Raw genomic sequence first — 15,954 nt, forward strand, 5'->3', positions numbered from 1 at the left:
AATGAACATCTACATGATCAGTAAGTCAAATATAGGAAAATACATGATTTACACTGAAAAAACAAAATACAGAGGATAATATTATAATAAATGATGATAAATCAATTAAGAATGATTAAATAGTAGATTTTTTTTTTTTTTTTTTAAAAGCACTTGGGAGCCACCACAGAAGCAGCACTGGGTCTTTATGGGTTAACCAAAAAATGTGTGAAAAATAGGAAAAAATTTACATTAATGGTGGTATTACCATGGGTAACAGTTAACTGTTAACTTACATTATAATAATAATTACATACCAACAATGGTAAGTAAGCTACAATACCACAAATGGTAAAGAACAGCACATACCAGCAATGGTAAGAAACAATATCAGAAAGGTAACAGACGACACATACCAACTTGGTGAGGAACAACAAGTACACATCACCATTATAAAGACAGAATATTGATGTAACCTAAGTATAAAGACCCTCTATCTTTACACTGTGACCAGACCACATGTTTATAAAGCAGTTTAAATATGTGGATATTTTGGCGTTGCTTGTGTTTGAGATCCAGATTATTCCTAAACTTCACTCCACATACAGACACAAAAACTTTTATGAGTGGTTTGAAAACCATCATATAATTTCCAATGCATATTTTGGTCAAATCAAGTATTTTACTCTCATTTCTAAAATCTTAGTTCTTTTCTAGTGAGGTCAAAATGATCTTTGGGCAGAAACAGCCATCTAAAGGTTTTTAAATGTTTCAGATATTAAATAAGAACACTGCAGTGCTTGTTTTGAACTGGGCTTTTCTTATCTTTGGAATAAAATCTTTGGACAGGCCCTGATCTCGAATGCAGACTCCCTGCTGGTTAAAAAGGCCATCTGAAATCTGATGCTAAATGAGCAGACATCCGCCTGTGGTCACTGTAATCCCTCCAGAATAAGATTATCCCTGTGTGAAAACAGTGGCAGGGTGGGGAGGGCGCTCCCATCAGCTGCGTATCCAAGACAAAACCCACTGAGCCCCTGCTAATATTCTATGTACACGCACACACACCTCGACAGCCTGTATATAAACTCTGCCCTGACTGGGCTTCAACATCAGTCCTCAGTTGAAAGGTTCTGAAGAGACCTCTGCATCTGGAATTGGATGACAAGATGGACCTCATGGGACTTCTATCTGTTGTGCTGCTGGTGCCTTTGGGCTACTGCAACGCTTACAGTCCCGTCGAAGTAAGACAAAGCTTTTTAAATACAATATAAAACAGCTTATGTGCTTGGGGTAATGAATGACACAATTTGTATGTTACTATTTACTGTCTCTATCCAAGGCATCTAACCATTAAGAGTACATTCACAACCTGGTTTTTTCCCTGTTTGAAAGTGAGATACATCCGTTCTCCAGCTAACCACTGGTTGGCTGCTGTGCTTCTGGGCCAGTGTGGGGGCGGCCCTAGAGTATCCCAGAGACTTGGCTTGGCAGAGAAGTATCTGCACATGCCCAGTACACTGCCTATGGGACCTGATCGTCTGTGCCCTGTGGCTGAGACCACAGATCTCACTATGTGAACTTGTCATTAACACTGAATCAACCAGTATGCAGTATGTAGTTGTCTCAAATACGTATATGTATACAAATATATTGATATATATGTTGTACTCCTTAGCATATCAAGGACAGTCCTTCCCCACTATTGGAGAGTTAGAGATCGAAATAGTTAGAGATGGTAACCTCGATCTACTGATGACCACTTCAACTTGCCACAATCATCATTATTTAAGAAGCAAAAGACAAAGAAAAAAAAAAACATGCTTTAACAGTTTACAGTTTTCTAACTTGTGTAGTTTGGGCAATCCTGTCATTCAGCATCACTTGTGGTGTTTGACAGGTTTTGTGAAATAACTGGATAGATTTACTGTAGCTCAACCAATTAGACTGTCAGCCTGTTTAGTGAAGCATTGTTACACATTTGTTTGTACTATCGTCTTAGTATATTCATATGTAATATCACTGCAGATTTTTTATTTGATTCCTGATTAAATAAAATGGTTTGCATCATGTCCAAAGAGGAATTAATGTCATTAATTAATTAATTAATTAATTAATTAATTAATTAATGAAGGAGATATGTTGCGACTGAGCCCCACCAGTGTTGTAATGTTAAAACACCACTAGTTCAAGGTATTGACAAACCTATGTGCTGTATTATAAACTAAAGTAGTTTGTTCTTTTCCTTTCTTACAGGACTATGATGGTGATGCTGGTAAGTGGCCAAACCTCAGAGCATCTATTTGCAGCCCTGTTGAGACCATTAAATATCATAAAGTGCTGAAGTGGCTTTGCTCTGAGCTATACACCTTTTGCTTTGCTTCCATTTTTAGACATCTCTGCACTTACGTCTGAGAACTCGACCATTACCACAACAATTCTGAGGATGAATGAGGGTGAGTATGTAGTCTTTATATTAAAATTAATAGAGAAAATAAGCCTTTCACAACAACAGTAATCTAAATGTTCTGATATCTAGATGTAAATCTGTTCTTCCCTGTGTTCTGATAGGATCTTTTACTCTGTTGGAAGGAGATGTGGAATTTCCAAAAAACAGGAATGCTATGAAGTGCTGGCAAAACTCACAGTGTTCCTGGCCAAAGTCTGATGATGGAAAAGTACGAATCCCTTTCATGCTGAGTGATAAGTATGGTAGGTGGGCATTTTTAGAGGGTCAATGGCTTGTTTTACCAGACTGCCTTAAAATATAAACAAACGATGCTCTTATGCACAACAGATTCCGAAGACAAAAGAACCATTTTATATGCCATGGAGGAGTTCCATAACAAAACCTGCATTCGCTTCATTCCACGTCAGGGTCAAACAGCCTACATATACATTGAACCTCGTTTTGGGTAAGTCAAGACAATTATATCTGGCGCAATATACTGGACATTTATCTTTTACTTCTGGGTTTATTTTATTCATATTCTCAGTTTAAACACTTCCAAATATTCCAGTCTATGGTTTTACTCAATTCTGCTCATATATACAGGGTGGGGAAGCAAAATTTACAATGAACATTTAGTTGTTTTTTCTCAGCAGGCACTACGTCAATTGTTTTGAAACCAAACATATATTGATGTCATAATCATACCTAACACTATTATCCATACCTTTTCAGAAACTTTTGCCCAAATGAGTAATCAGGAAAGCAAACGTCAAAGAGTGTGTGATTTGCTGAATGCACTCGTCACACCAAAGGAGATTTCAAAAATAGTTGGAGTGTCCATAAAGACTGTTTATAATAGAAAGAAGAGAATGACTATGAGCAAAACTATTACGAGAAAGTCTGGAAGATACTATTAAAGAAGAATGGGAGAAGTTGTCACCCAAATATTTGAGGAACACTTGCACATGTTTCAGGAAGTGTGTGAATGCAGTTATTGAGAAAGAAGGAGGACACAGAATAAAAACATTTTCTATTATGTAAATTTTCTTGTGGCAAATAAATTCTCATGACTTTCAATAAACTAATAGGTCATACACTGTCTTTCAATCCCTGCCTCAAAATATTGTAAATTTTGCTTCCCCACCCTGTATATTTTGATGATAAAAAATTGGTATTATCATTATAATAGTTACCTCCGCCAAGGAGGTTACGTTTTTGCCAGTGTTGGTTTGTCTGTCTGTCTGCCTGTCCATGTGCAAGATAACTTAATAAGTTATGGACGGATTTGGATGAAAATTTCAGGAAATGTTGATACTGGCACAAGGAACAAATGATTACATTTTGGTGGTGATCGGGGGGGGTGGACTGATCTGCCTTGGTGGAGGTCTGCGCTCTCCAAATGCTTTTCTAGGTTTGATGTACATTAATATAGTATATTTACTTTTATATAATTTGACAAGTGTTTAATGTATTGTCGAATGTGAATTCAGATTTTGATTTAGCATACTTTATCAGATTGAATGTGCACTCACTCACTGTACAATAACTTGAATTTAATGTGAATTTCATCTTTCGTCATGCTAATATTGATATGACCTAATGATAACTGATTTTGGATATATCAATCACCTGAATCCACCAAGCTTTGTTTGTCTCTCAGGTGTTCTTCCATGCTGGGTTATTTAGGAGACAAGGTCACAGTGTCTTTACAGAGATATGGCTGCATAGAAAACGGTATCATCCAGCACGAACTTCTGCACGCTTTAGGTTTCCACCATGAACACACCCGCAGTGACCGCGACAAGTATGTCAAAATCAACTGGGAAAACATCCATGACTGTAAGAATCTTTTCAGATCATTTACTTAATACCAAATAGTAAATAATAGAATTTTTTTTATAACCCCCTGTTGGCTGTTTTGTCACTAGATTATGCCTACAACTTCAAGAAGAAGGACACAAATAATCTAGACACTCCATATGATTATAACTCTATAATGCACTACGACAGGTAAGGCTGAGCTAAACATTAGTAAAGCATTAAGAAATTCAGTGATATCACACAAACATAAAGGTATTGTCAATATTTTTTGATGTCAATATTTCACAATCTGTAGGAATGCTTTTGGAAACTATCGGTCGGAAACCATCACTCCGATCCCTGACCCCTCGGTCTCCATTGGTCAAAAGGGCGTCCTGTCCACGATCGATATTCTCAGGATCAACAGGCTCTACAGATGCTGATTATCCAACACGTCATTAATAGGCGGTCTCCTGTGACATATATATCGTCATAACTGGTTGTTAAAATGTGGCCTTTTGTCATTTACTTGACAATAAAGAATATGCAGTACAAGAAACCACTGATGTGTTTTATGGGAAGTGTCAAGTATCATTGCTCATACAGCGCATACATCAGTGATGACTATTATTTTAATTTATCTCTTAGAAGTTTCAACAATTTCAACAATAATTTAAAAACATTAGCATGCTATTCTGAAGTAACTTAAGTCAGACTTTACATTCCAACTCAGTAAATGTATTTATTTCGGAAAGCCATTTATTACACTGTATATCTCACGGCAATTTGCAACAGTAATGCTATGATGCTGTCTGTGGTTTAGCAAACTTAATTAATGTGGCCCAATTACAATTTTAGTCTTTACAGAAACCTAAGAAACAAAACAAAACATGCATAATGAAAGAGAAGCTGTTCTCAATGGGTAAAGTTAATGGTAATGTAAACCTCTTTAAAAAACATTGTTTATAACAGAGGAAGAAGTTGGGAAACACTGTGAAAAGACAGAAATGAATGTAATTAGATTTAAAAAAAAAAAAAAAAAAAAAAGACTGAAGGGCAAATATGTGGCAATATCTTCATAATTGAGTTCATTTCCATTTTGGTTCATAGTAATTAAGTTTGGGATTTGTACACTTGGGCTGAGTACTGTGTTTTATCAGAGAATCAGTACTGCAGTATATTTAGGGAGCCAAACTTTGCAGGGCTGCGTCTCTATGGAAAGGCATAAATGTGGTAGGACACAAGATAAACTCCCCTCAAACTGCTCTCCAACCCTGCAGGGAAACTCTTTTTTTTTCCACTTGGCCACATCCCACGCTCTCGGGCATGTGTTTTTATTTTACCCTTTGAAATCCTACGCGCTGTTATTTTTCTTTATTCATCCAAGTGAGCCGGTCAGTGTGTGTTTTTTTCAGATGGAGAGAGAGCATTGTTGGGTGAGAAAAGGGTAGCAGGGGAGTTTCAGGCTGAAAAAAGGGAGGGAAAATGCTTGGGAGAAGGAACAGATTCCTATTAAGCAAATTTCTCTCCTCTCGTGATGTATGAATGCACTAACAATCATGACAGCATTGCATGTATTTCTCCAGTGTTCCGGCTTAAAAGCAGCTATAAAGAAGCCGTGGCACCAACAATGCTCCAAAAAGGGCATTGAATCGGTATGGTTCAGATGGACACAGCGCCTTTAATGTTTCATAGAGTAGTTTCGGTTCATATCAATCGTTCTACCCATGAAATATTTAAAATCTACTTGTTTATTGAAATATTTAACGCTCCAGCTCTGTTCATGCTCCAAGACGCTCTGAGAGACTTTCAGTCGGCTTTAAATTAAAGTATTTCTGAAAATCCTGGTTCGAATAAGATTACCAATGAGCCCAAGATCCCATGACAGAAGAACAAACAGGCCACCATCAGAATGTGCTTTAACTTAAAAAAAAAATACTGAAAATTCAATAAAAATAGAGTTTAATAGGAGTTAAGTCGTTGTACAGTTAGTCTGAAACATTGAATTTTTCTTCCACATTCTCTTTTGTTTGACTATTCCGAACTGTGTTCCCCTTAGATGTGTAACTGCGACTTTAAGCGCATAAAAATATTAAACACAAGTCTGAAATAACATGCATCATGACAATGTAAAGCTGCCAGATTAGAAAAAGGGGAATGACTCAGTAACACATCAGACCATGTTAGGTTATTTTTAACACTGTTAACAAAAAATCCATAATTCCTTCTCATCATGTTGTAATTCAAGTAGTCTGGGAGGACATGTAATTTCCTCATCAATTCCTCACCCGTGTTTTCCGGCTGTAGAAAATCAACCCCATGATGGCTTGATTTTTGTCTCTTTTCAGTGGGTGTAGGAGGGTTAAATACATGATTGACAACTGTAATTACAAATCGTTGTCAGATACGACTTGGACGTGACCCTACTTCATTTGGTAAAGCTAGGAAGAGTGGCTTTTCTTTTACATACTAGTATGGAGTGTTGTCAGGTTCATTTGTATTTGTATGTAGTTTTTCTTTTCTTTTTTTTTTATTTGGACAGAAGAAAAAGAAGCAGAGGAATGGTGTGTATTTTCAAATTCTAGCATTTTTTTCCTCCCATATTTCACTACCTACAGCTTTAAGCATACCATAACATACAAAGTCAACATATTATATATATTTCATTATACACATTATGTATATTTCATTAAAATATTAAATATTTCTTTCAAGATTAAAGGTTGATTTTTGAAGCTGAGAGACAGTTAAATAAACAAGTTAAAGATGGTTATTTGTGGTTTTAAACTATTCCTTACGGTGAGAATATTTCATAAATCTAAAAGTAGAACATTCAAAACAAGAATGATGATCAAATGTTTACTCAGTATCAAAATGTGCACGTACAAAATTAAATAAGACATAGATTAGAAACATTTTGTGAGTGTTTTAACTGTTGGTATAAACATAGACCCAAAAGGAAAAAAATTAAATGTATATAGCAGAAATTATCATTTAAGGAGCTGTTTTTATGTAGACATGGGGGTATTTAATACTACTGGTTGTTATTTGATGTTAGCTTTAAAGCGCTGTCTGTGGTCCTTCTGGATGCTCTCTGACCGTTCTTTAGAGGACAGTGTGTATATGACCAGCGGGGTCTCCTGTAGGATGTCTGTTCTAATGAGAGCAGAGCCAGTGGAGCCAAATACAGTCTGATCTGTGATGTCACTGGTAATACGCTGGCAGACCACATCCACTGGCTGGCTGACCAGCTTTTACCACCACGTTATTAACACAGATCAGTGTACCTGCCTCTCTTCAAACACGATAAGCTTCAACACACAGCTCTCCTCAGTTCACTGCGTGAGCTGCCTAATACCCACCAATAGGAAATTAAAACGTACTCTCTGGCTGATGCTACCATCTTAGCCCTAGGAGTTCGCTTTAGAGTTTCCTCTGAACGAGGCATCTGACCTACCTGTAAAACATTTCAACAACCTATCAGCTGTACTTTTATATTTCTGAGTACAAGGTGGTGTCAATATTTTAAAAACCGAATAGTTATCAAGCTGAAATAACATTCAGTAGCCTCCAACTAAGCATAATTTAATAGCTTACCCACAAAGACAATTTAAAAAAAAACTACAAAGACTGTTGTTTGTGCTGATCATTTGATATTGCAATCTGCGGTGCGCGTCTGCTTTCAAAGCCTGTTGTGGGTCACAAACATGTCAGCTGTTAAGTGCCCCTTTTGAGAGAGATGAAAGCAGTGTTCGCAAAAAACAAGTAAATTTGTTTAAGGATGGAATCAAAAGAAATAACAGATTGTAATAGAAAATCTGGGAGTCTTTGTTGTTGCCCTGCAGAACCCAGTGGAAACGATTAGGTGAGATTGAAGGCAGGCAAACTTTAACATGTGCTACTGCTGAAGCTTTCATGAAGTTTCACTTAGCTTCTCTTCTTCAGATCTGAGGATCCAAGGAGCCTGAGGAGCCACACTCTAACTTCTAAGATGACTGGAACAAGAATAGCACACTGACAAGTAACTGTCTGTTGTCACTGGATTCTCAAATCTCATAAAAACTTCATGCACTGTGTTCCACAACACTAAGATTGAACTCGACTAGACTTTACATAAAAAATAAATATTTTGCTGGACAGTGAATGAGGCAATGTAAAGGGATTATTACCAAATACAGAAAAGGAAAATATGGACAAATTATTGATAAACTTACAGTATAATGTCTTAACAGATCATGTGGTAGTTCTATATTACACCATGCAGCCAGTCAATGTCAAACAGAAATGATGTTTTTAAAAGGCCTTTGTAAATGTGTAAATCAGATTGACGCATTAGTCTACAATCCCTCTGAGCTGTGTTCGCAAAGCCGCACCACATCTCTGTTTGTCAGCGTTGAGGAATTGCAGCTGTCGAAAATGATGCGGTCCCATTAGTGACGGAATCCAAGCTGAGACGGAGCCAGACAGAAAGCCACTGTGGGGACAAGATGATAACAAGGTACTCATTGGAGATGTGAAGAATGGTGTTTGTGACGCATCCTCTGTGTGTGTCTGATGAGAATGGGGCAGAGAAAGGAGATGGAAGGGTTAAGATACAGAGAGGGAGAGACGGAAGGCATGCAGAATGAGGGGAGAAGGAACCGGTAAAGGAAGACAAGGCATGGATGAGATAAGATGAGACAAATAGAGAAGGAAACAATGAGACTGGGAGGCACGAAAGAATGACTGGGACAGTCATCAAGGCGGGTGAAACATAGGAATGAAAGTGGTAACTGCATCTAGTGAGCTGACCAGAGTCAGAGAGAGACAGAGAAAAGAGAGAGAAAGGAGGATTCAGAGAGGAGATACCCGGTGCTGTGGGAGATTGGCATGTTTTTTCACAGGGTGTTGCTGATCTCTCATCCTGCAGATCTTTTCTTCTATGAACAAAGCTGTGGTATAAAAAGCCTCAGACACATCACTTTATCCTCAGAAACAAACATGAGTGCAGCAGTTTATGACACTGCACACGGTAGGGATGTTCAGTTCATATTTATGTATTTTTGGGGGGTTTTGAGAGAAAGAGTGTTGTATATGTGGCGAATGACGAAAATGGCAATGTAGAATATAAGAATATTTTATATAATAAGAATAATAAATAGTATATCATCTGTATAATACAATAATAGTCAACTAGTCTTCAATTGGTCAGTGACTTATTTAGTATTCGATAGGTCATTAGTGATGTCACTATGTGTAACCCATGGCATGCAATGCAGTGACAAACAATACTTCACCATAGCCAACTGAAGTAGCTCAGAGTGAGACAATCTCACTTTTCCCAAATCTTTGATGCACTGACAGCACATGCACACTAGTGACCGGGAACAAAAGGGGAAGCAGCAGCATGGAGGCGGCTGAAGCGAGGCTAATATGAAACAAACGGACCAAAGATTTGGAACATTTCATATGTGACACAACCAAGAAAACTGTCACATGCAAGATCTGTGAGCTGAGCCTCGGGCACCATGGGACCACTTCAGCTATGCATGAACATTTTCAGAAGAAACAGGTTTTGGAAGATGTAGATGCAGCTCGTAAGATAATTAGCTCCCATGCTAGTAGTGAGCCTATTACTGTATGTGCGTGTGTGAAGGATTGTGACAGTTTAACGAGTAGCGTTGTCATTTTCACTGACAAGTTCATGATAAAATGTATGCAGTGTTACGAAGAGTACAAGAGCCATGTATAGATTTTTTGCAGAAAAAGCAGACGTCCACTGCAACAAGCTACTGCTCTCAGGAAGTCAATTCTAAACATGATGGTCATGACTGTTAATACCCCGCTCCCTGAAGGGGAGGCAGGGGTTCTGTTTTCGGTTCGGTTTGTTTGTTAGTTAACACTTCAGCAGCAAAACTATTGGTTGAATTCATACCAAACTGCGTTTATAGATTGCCAGTGACCTAGAATAGATATGATTACATTTTGGGGAAAGTAGGTCAAAGTTCAAATTTAGTATGAATTTTTTTCATCTTTTTGTTTTCCCATTGATTTATAATTGGCGAAATTTCAAATCACTAAAACAACAGCAATTTTAACTCAATTTACTTAAAACATTGCAGAGATTAATTTTAGACATCACTCTACAAAATATCTAAGCGATGGCTTGTTTTTTATTTTATTTCATCTATTTTTAAATCTTTTTCTTTTCCCCTTTTCTTATAATGGGTGAAATTTCAAATGTCTTTAAAAACATCAATCTTGTTTCAATTTAATTCAAACTCGGCACATTTATAATTTTTATATTTAACAATACTGAATATGGATAATACTGAACTAATGCTAAAATAAGCTACAATACATGTGAGAGGCAAGGTTTGTTGTGCCTGGCATCACTTGTTTTTGGGTTTTTTGCAGTTCGTAATATGATTAGTCAACTATTGTAATGGTCATTAGTTGGGGTCCTTATGTAGAATATCAAGACCACTATGGAGGTACAGGGGTTGGACAAAATAATGGAAACACCTTCACCTCAAGATGATAATGCCCCAATCCATACAGCTAGAATTGTTAAAGAATGGCATGAGGAACATTCTAATGAAGTTGAGCATCTCGTATGGCCGGCACAGTCCCCAGACCTCAACATTATTGAGCATTTATGGTCAGTTTTAGAGATTCAAGTAAGACATCGATTTCCACCGCCATCGTCTCTAAAAGAGTTGGAGGGTATTCTAACTGAAGAATGGCTTAAAATTCCTTTGGAAACAATTCACAAGTTGTATGAATCAATACCTCGGAGAATTGAGGCTGTAATTGCCACAAAAGGCGGACCTACACCATATTAAATTATATTTTGTTGATTTTTCAAGGTGTTTCCATTATTTTGTCCAACCCCTGTAGGTCAACCTCATAGGGAAAAATAAATCATAAAATTCATTCATTTATTTCCCATAAAAGTTCTATGGAGGGGCTGGCGTCAGTCCCAGTGGACACTGGACAGAGACAGGATCCACTCTGCATTACTCAGTAGTTCATCACAGGCTTGACAGGCACACAAACATTCACGCTCACATTCATATCCACTGGCCGTTTAAAGGAATCAATTATGTCTTTGGACGGTGGGATGAAGCCAAAACACCTGGAGAGAACCCACGCAGAGAGAGAGAACATGCAAGAGGCCTGGTCACTCTGCCAAACAAATATACTCAAATAAATAAACAATTAACACTTCTCTTGACACCAGTTGCATGGACCATGTGACCAAAAGTAATTACATGTGGGAAATGTCAATGAAATTCCTTTTATGGATTATTTGAGTTTTATAAAAGGCAGACATACCAGGGATGTGATCATATTGAAATTTCAGTGAACGAGAAAAAACGTAATTGTGATAAATACTCTGTAATGCAACCACTATAAGAGAGTACATGCTACACTATTAACTACATTTTTTTACTAATATATCATCGGCTTCCTGATAAAACCTGCTAAGTGACATTTTTGGTTGGGAATAAAAACCTGCTATCTTCCCTATTATAGCTTCAAATTTCAGTCTCCTGAAAGTCGTTTACAATACATCATAAGTACCAACATTAAAGGAACAGATTTTTTTTTTTTTGTCATATTTCAGTTTTCTGTTATATAAACAGTTTTTTGTTTCTCCTGTAAAATTTGCCAAAAGTCACATAGCAGGTTTTATCAGGAAGCCGACGATTTGAGTAGATATACTAAAACTAGTTGTCCTATGAACTCTAAGTATCTAGGGGCTTCAATGAGATGTCATGAAGAGCATCAGTCAAACAGGAGAAAACTATGAAAATAATGATTTAAAAAATGTTTTGTTGAGTGTTATGCATATGTGTTAGTCTAACCACCTAATTTTATAAATAATAATAAAAATCATCATCATGATGAGGTAAAATACTCACACTTACGTCAAATAATCACAATGAGGTGATTATGTAATAACTAACAAGCCCCAAAACTAAAAGTCTGTGACAACTGGTTAGGTTTAACACAGTTTTAACCACAGAGACACTATATCCAAAAAACTAAAACGTGAACAACCGGCAATGAACGCCATAATCTTGCTGTCAACTCAAGATAATCATATGACAAACAATATATCACACAGACTAATAAACAGACTGAGACTCAGAAAATCACCCAGAACAAGTAGAAAGAGTACTGCACACTGCCGTTACCCCGCATTTCCACACCAAACTAATCTGAACCACTATGGGCCTTTGCTCATGGTTATTTGATAAACAACGTCCCCATGATATCAAATGTGATGTTTGAGTTTTCATTTCTGGAACATAATTACAGAAAATGATGACTCATCCTCAACTGTGGGCACATACTAATTTTGCATCTAATGAAACACAAATTTTATGTCCCTTGCAGAGGACCTAAAAACTAACAAGAAATTATGGGTCATAACTGGGTTGTGTCTACAAGCAAAGATGTAAAAATGATGCACTGGTCACTGTGTAAATGGTTTGAAACAGTACAGTTCATGTCTCGAAAGGGTGAAATTAGAAGGGTTGTAAACTTTGTGTGGACAGATTATAGAAGAAGAAGAAGAGAAGAAGAATAATCTTTATTTGTCATTATAAATTCTACATGTGGACATGCAACACACAAAAATTGAACCTCTGCTTTTAACCAATCACTGGCTGAACATGTAAGGACATACCAGACACTGCAGACTAGGAGCAGTGGGCTGCCCTTGAGTGAAGTACCTTGCTCAAGGGCACATCAGCCAGATATTTCTCTGCTGGCCCCTTCAGTTACAAGCCACTTGTCCAACCTTCTAGGCCACGGCCGCCCCAAAATGGCACAGCAGATTTAATAGGGAATAAAAAAATACAAAAACATTCTCCATCCACAGATAACAAACATTATTTTTACTTCATTTTCCCTTTCTTCCCATCTCTGTAAGGGCCAGGAGAATAGAGACCACCTGACATAGACACAGCATATAACTCTCCATTAGACTATCTTCGCCACAAGTTGTCCACAGGAGGAGCTGACCAATAAGAGCACACTGGGATGTTTCCGGAAGGGGGCAACCTCCCTTCATTCTTACTTTTACTGGAAGCACATATGTGACGGCTAATAACACTTCATCGGTCATTACACTGGGTCTTTGAACACGTCACACAGTGGTTCCTTAACTGTCACTCTGAAGCTTTAAAGGCTCATTTATCTTCTCTGTTAGCTTTGCATACAGACATGTATGATCTGTACTTGAACTTGCATTAATTTCATCAGTATTTCTGTCAGTCTCCTGGAAATCTGTGGATAAGGACCAGAGAACACGATGCAGTACCACCGGGGACCATAGGGGGCAATGTTGAGATATGAAACAAATAATGACCAAAAATGGCGTAACGTTTTGAAGAGCTACTTTGCCAGTTGATGAGAAACTATCAACATATTTACAACAACTAACCCTTCTTAATATCAACATTAGTAATACCTCCTCTGTCGTTGATCTGTTTATTATTGACTTTCTTCCTCTTCTTCCTCTCTCAAAAAAACTTTACTCTTCTTGGTATTTGGCCAGTATATTAAGAATGGTGCGCTCTGGTGGATTAAATCCAACACAACGGATGCATGGAAGTATAAAGGCAGTGACATTTACACCATTTAAAACACATGCATACGTTTTTGTGTGTACGTAGAACATATATTAGGCTTTAGTGTGGATTTTGGTTGTTGCCATGTTGGCTTTTTTGAGCCAGAAGTGACAATTTTTGCACAAAACAGGTGGAACAACAGGATCCCAAAGGGTCGGGGTGAGCTAATGTTAGGCGCTAGCTTACTCAGTCAACAAAATGGGAAAATGTATGATTTCTTTGTAACAAAGTAATTTTACAGTATTGCTAGTGGAACCTATTAATCACATCTACAATCAACCTCCGTCAGGAAAAATGCATTTTCTTAAATAAACCGAAATACCTTGTTCTTCTTTGAAACTACTTCTGCATTGGCTTCATTGAGGAAATGAGTTCCTTGTCCTTTTCACACAATTATTTCAAAAATGCATTAAAAAAAAACAGACCAAACCAGACCTTACAATGTTCTTGTTTAAAAATTATGACTGCTTATGTAAGTCTATTATTTCTAAGCTCAATCAAGGCCTGTTGAAAGGCAAAGGACACTCAGATAATATCAAAAAAAGATGGGAGAAAGAATTGAATACTGTTACATCATGTGAACAATGTGACAATATGTGTGAATCTGCTACTTCAGCCTCCTCTTCGAAAAATCTTGTACAGTTCTTTATAATGCCAAAACAACAGTTTTGTAAAAACTTGGAGGAGTTGGAAGGACACAGAGGCAAACCACACCCACATTTTTTGGTCCTGTATGAAAATTACAACTTTTTGGAAAGATGTTGAAATAAAAATAGAACAGAGTTTGGGTTTTAAATTACAGTAACCCACCTTGTCATTACTGTTAGGACATCTTCCTGATGATTTGACAATAAGTGATAAATACCCTCTAAAAATCTTTGATGCTGCAGCAAAAATAAATAAATAAAATAAATCACTCGTAAGTGGTTTCAACTTGATCCACTGGTGCTGGAGGACTGGTTGAAAACTGTTGATGAAATTCACAAAATTGAGAGATTAACATTTATGTTGAGGCTGCAAGCTGAAATTTACATAAGATGGGGCAAATGGATTAGTTTCTTTAAATACAATTAATGTGTGGCTTGTCTCAGTCCTGTGAAATGCTATATAAACTGCTACTCTAGAAATTAAATTAATTAGGTAACTTGATTGCCATTTCATAACTGTAACCTAAATTATCATTACTATTAGACTGTGACTATTATTTGTTGTCGATTGTTGTTTATGTTCTGTATGACCAAATGACAAATAACTAATAAAAACTAAATGTCAAAAAAAAAGACCGCTTATTACGATAAAGAGCATTGGACAAGTGCATAGGAAGATAAGACAAGGAGGGGCAACATTTACAGTCACAGAAACCTAAATGATCACAAAGTATTATACTCTATATCCTGAATGCACGCAAATGAAGCAGAGTATTGGAGTAAAGCTATTCTCCGATTTTCAACATTTATGATCTCCTTAAAAACCATATTTGACCTTCTATAAGGTAAGTGACCATTTTATGTCATTTCCACATACATTACAAGACAGTGACAGCAGCAGTTCCAGTGAGGACAGTGAGTCAACAATCTCAGGTCCAATGTGGTCTACAGGGTCTGTAAGGTCCACCTCTGCATGAACAGTGAGTGGACCTGCTTTGTTAGGTACCATGAAGTAATGGTACTAATGTAAGGAATCATGTTCAAAGGGATAATGTGGATGTGGACAGAGGTCTGGATCAGCACTTAAGTTGTTGTGAGTTGCAAAAGGGATGTTCTAACGTTGTAAAACGTTGAAAAATTTCACAAAAGTAATAAAGTCTTGTTTTGTCCTCCAATAACACACTAGGGTGGAAGGAAGGGTGAAACACTTGAATACTAAATTCAAGGCAGCAAGTTATGGTTAATGTACAAGTGCAGAAGGCCAGTCATATGAACTGTGTATCTGTGCAAGTGAATGTACATATTGAGGAGTGCATTATATAATTACTTCTGCAGAAATATAATTGCAATCTTAAAATGTGCCCATTATGCTCTCTATGAGTCTGACTTATGTGAGGTGAAGTGGATGACAGCTTCCGATCCCCATGAAGTCTTCCAAGGCCATTTATTCTTT

At 37.2% G+C, this 15,954-nt stretch overlaps 2 protein-coding genes across 3 annotated transcripts in view; one reads left to right on the forward strand and one right to left on the reverse strand.

Moving 5' to 3' along the window:
* The window catches only part of LOC115415393 (MAM domain-containing glycosylphosphatidylinositol anchor protein 2), a 200,537-nt gene that overhangs the window by 150,724 nt on the left and 33,859 nt on the right, over positions 1 to 15,954 (reverse strand). The window lies entirely within an intron of this gene.
* LOC115415394 (low choriolytic enzyme-like) lies at positions 1,074 to 4,674 on the forward strand. Its single transcript, XM_030128951.1, has 8 exons — positions 1,074 to 1,223; positions 2,236 to 2,254; positions 2,373 to 2,435; positions 2,551 to 2,691; positions 2,777 to 2,894; positions 4,092 to 4,270; positions 4,360 to 4,441; positions 4,548 to 4,674. Exons 1-8 carry the CDS (start codon positions 1,149 to 1,151, stop codon positions 4,672 to 4,674), a joined length of 804 nt encoding a protein of 267 aa, XP_029984811.1. The 5' UTR covers positions 1,074 to 1,148.

Source organism: Sphaeramia orbicularis, chromosome 24 (genome assembly GCF_902148855.1).
Source record: "Sphaeramia orbicularis chromosome 24, fSphaOr1.1, whole genome shotgun sequence".
NCBI lineage: Eukaryota > Metazoa > Chordata > Actinopteri > Kurtiformes > Apogonidae > Sphaeramia > Sphaeramia orbicularis.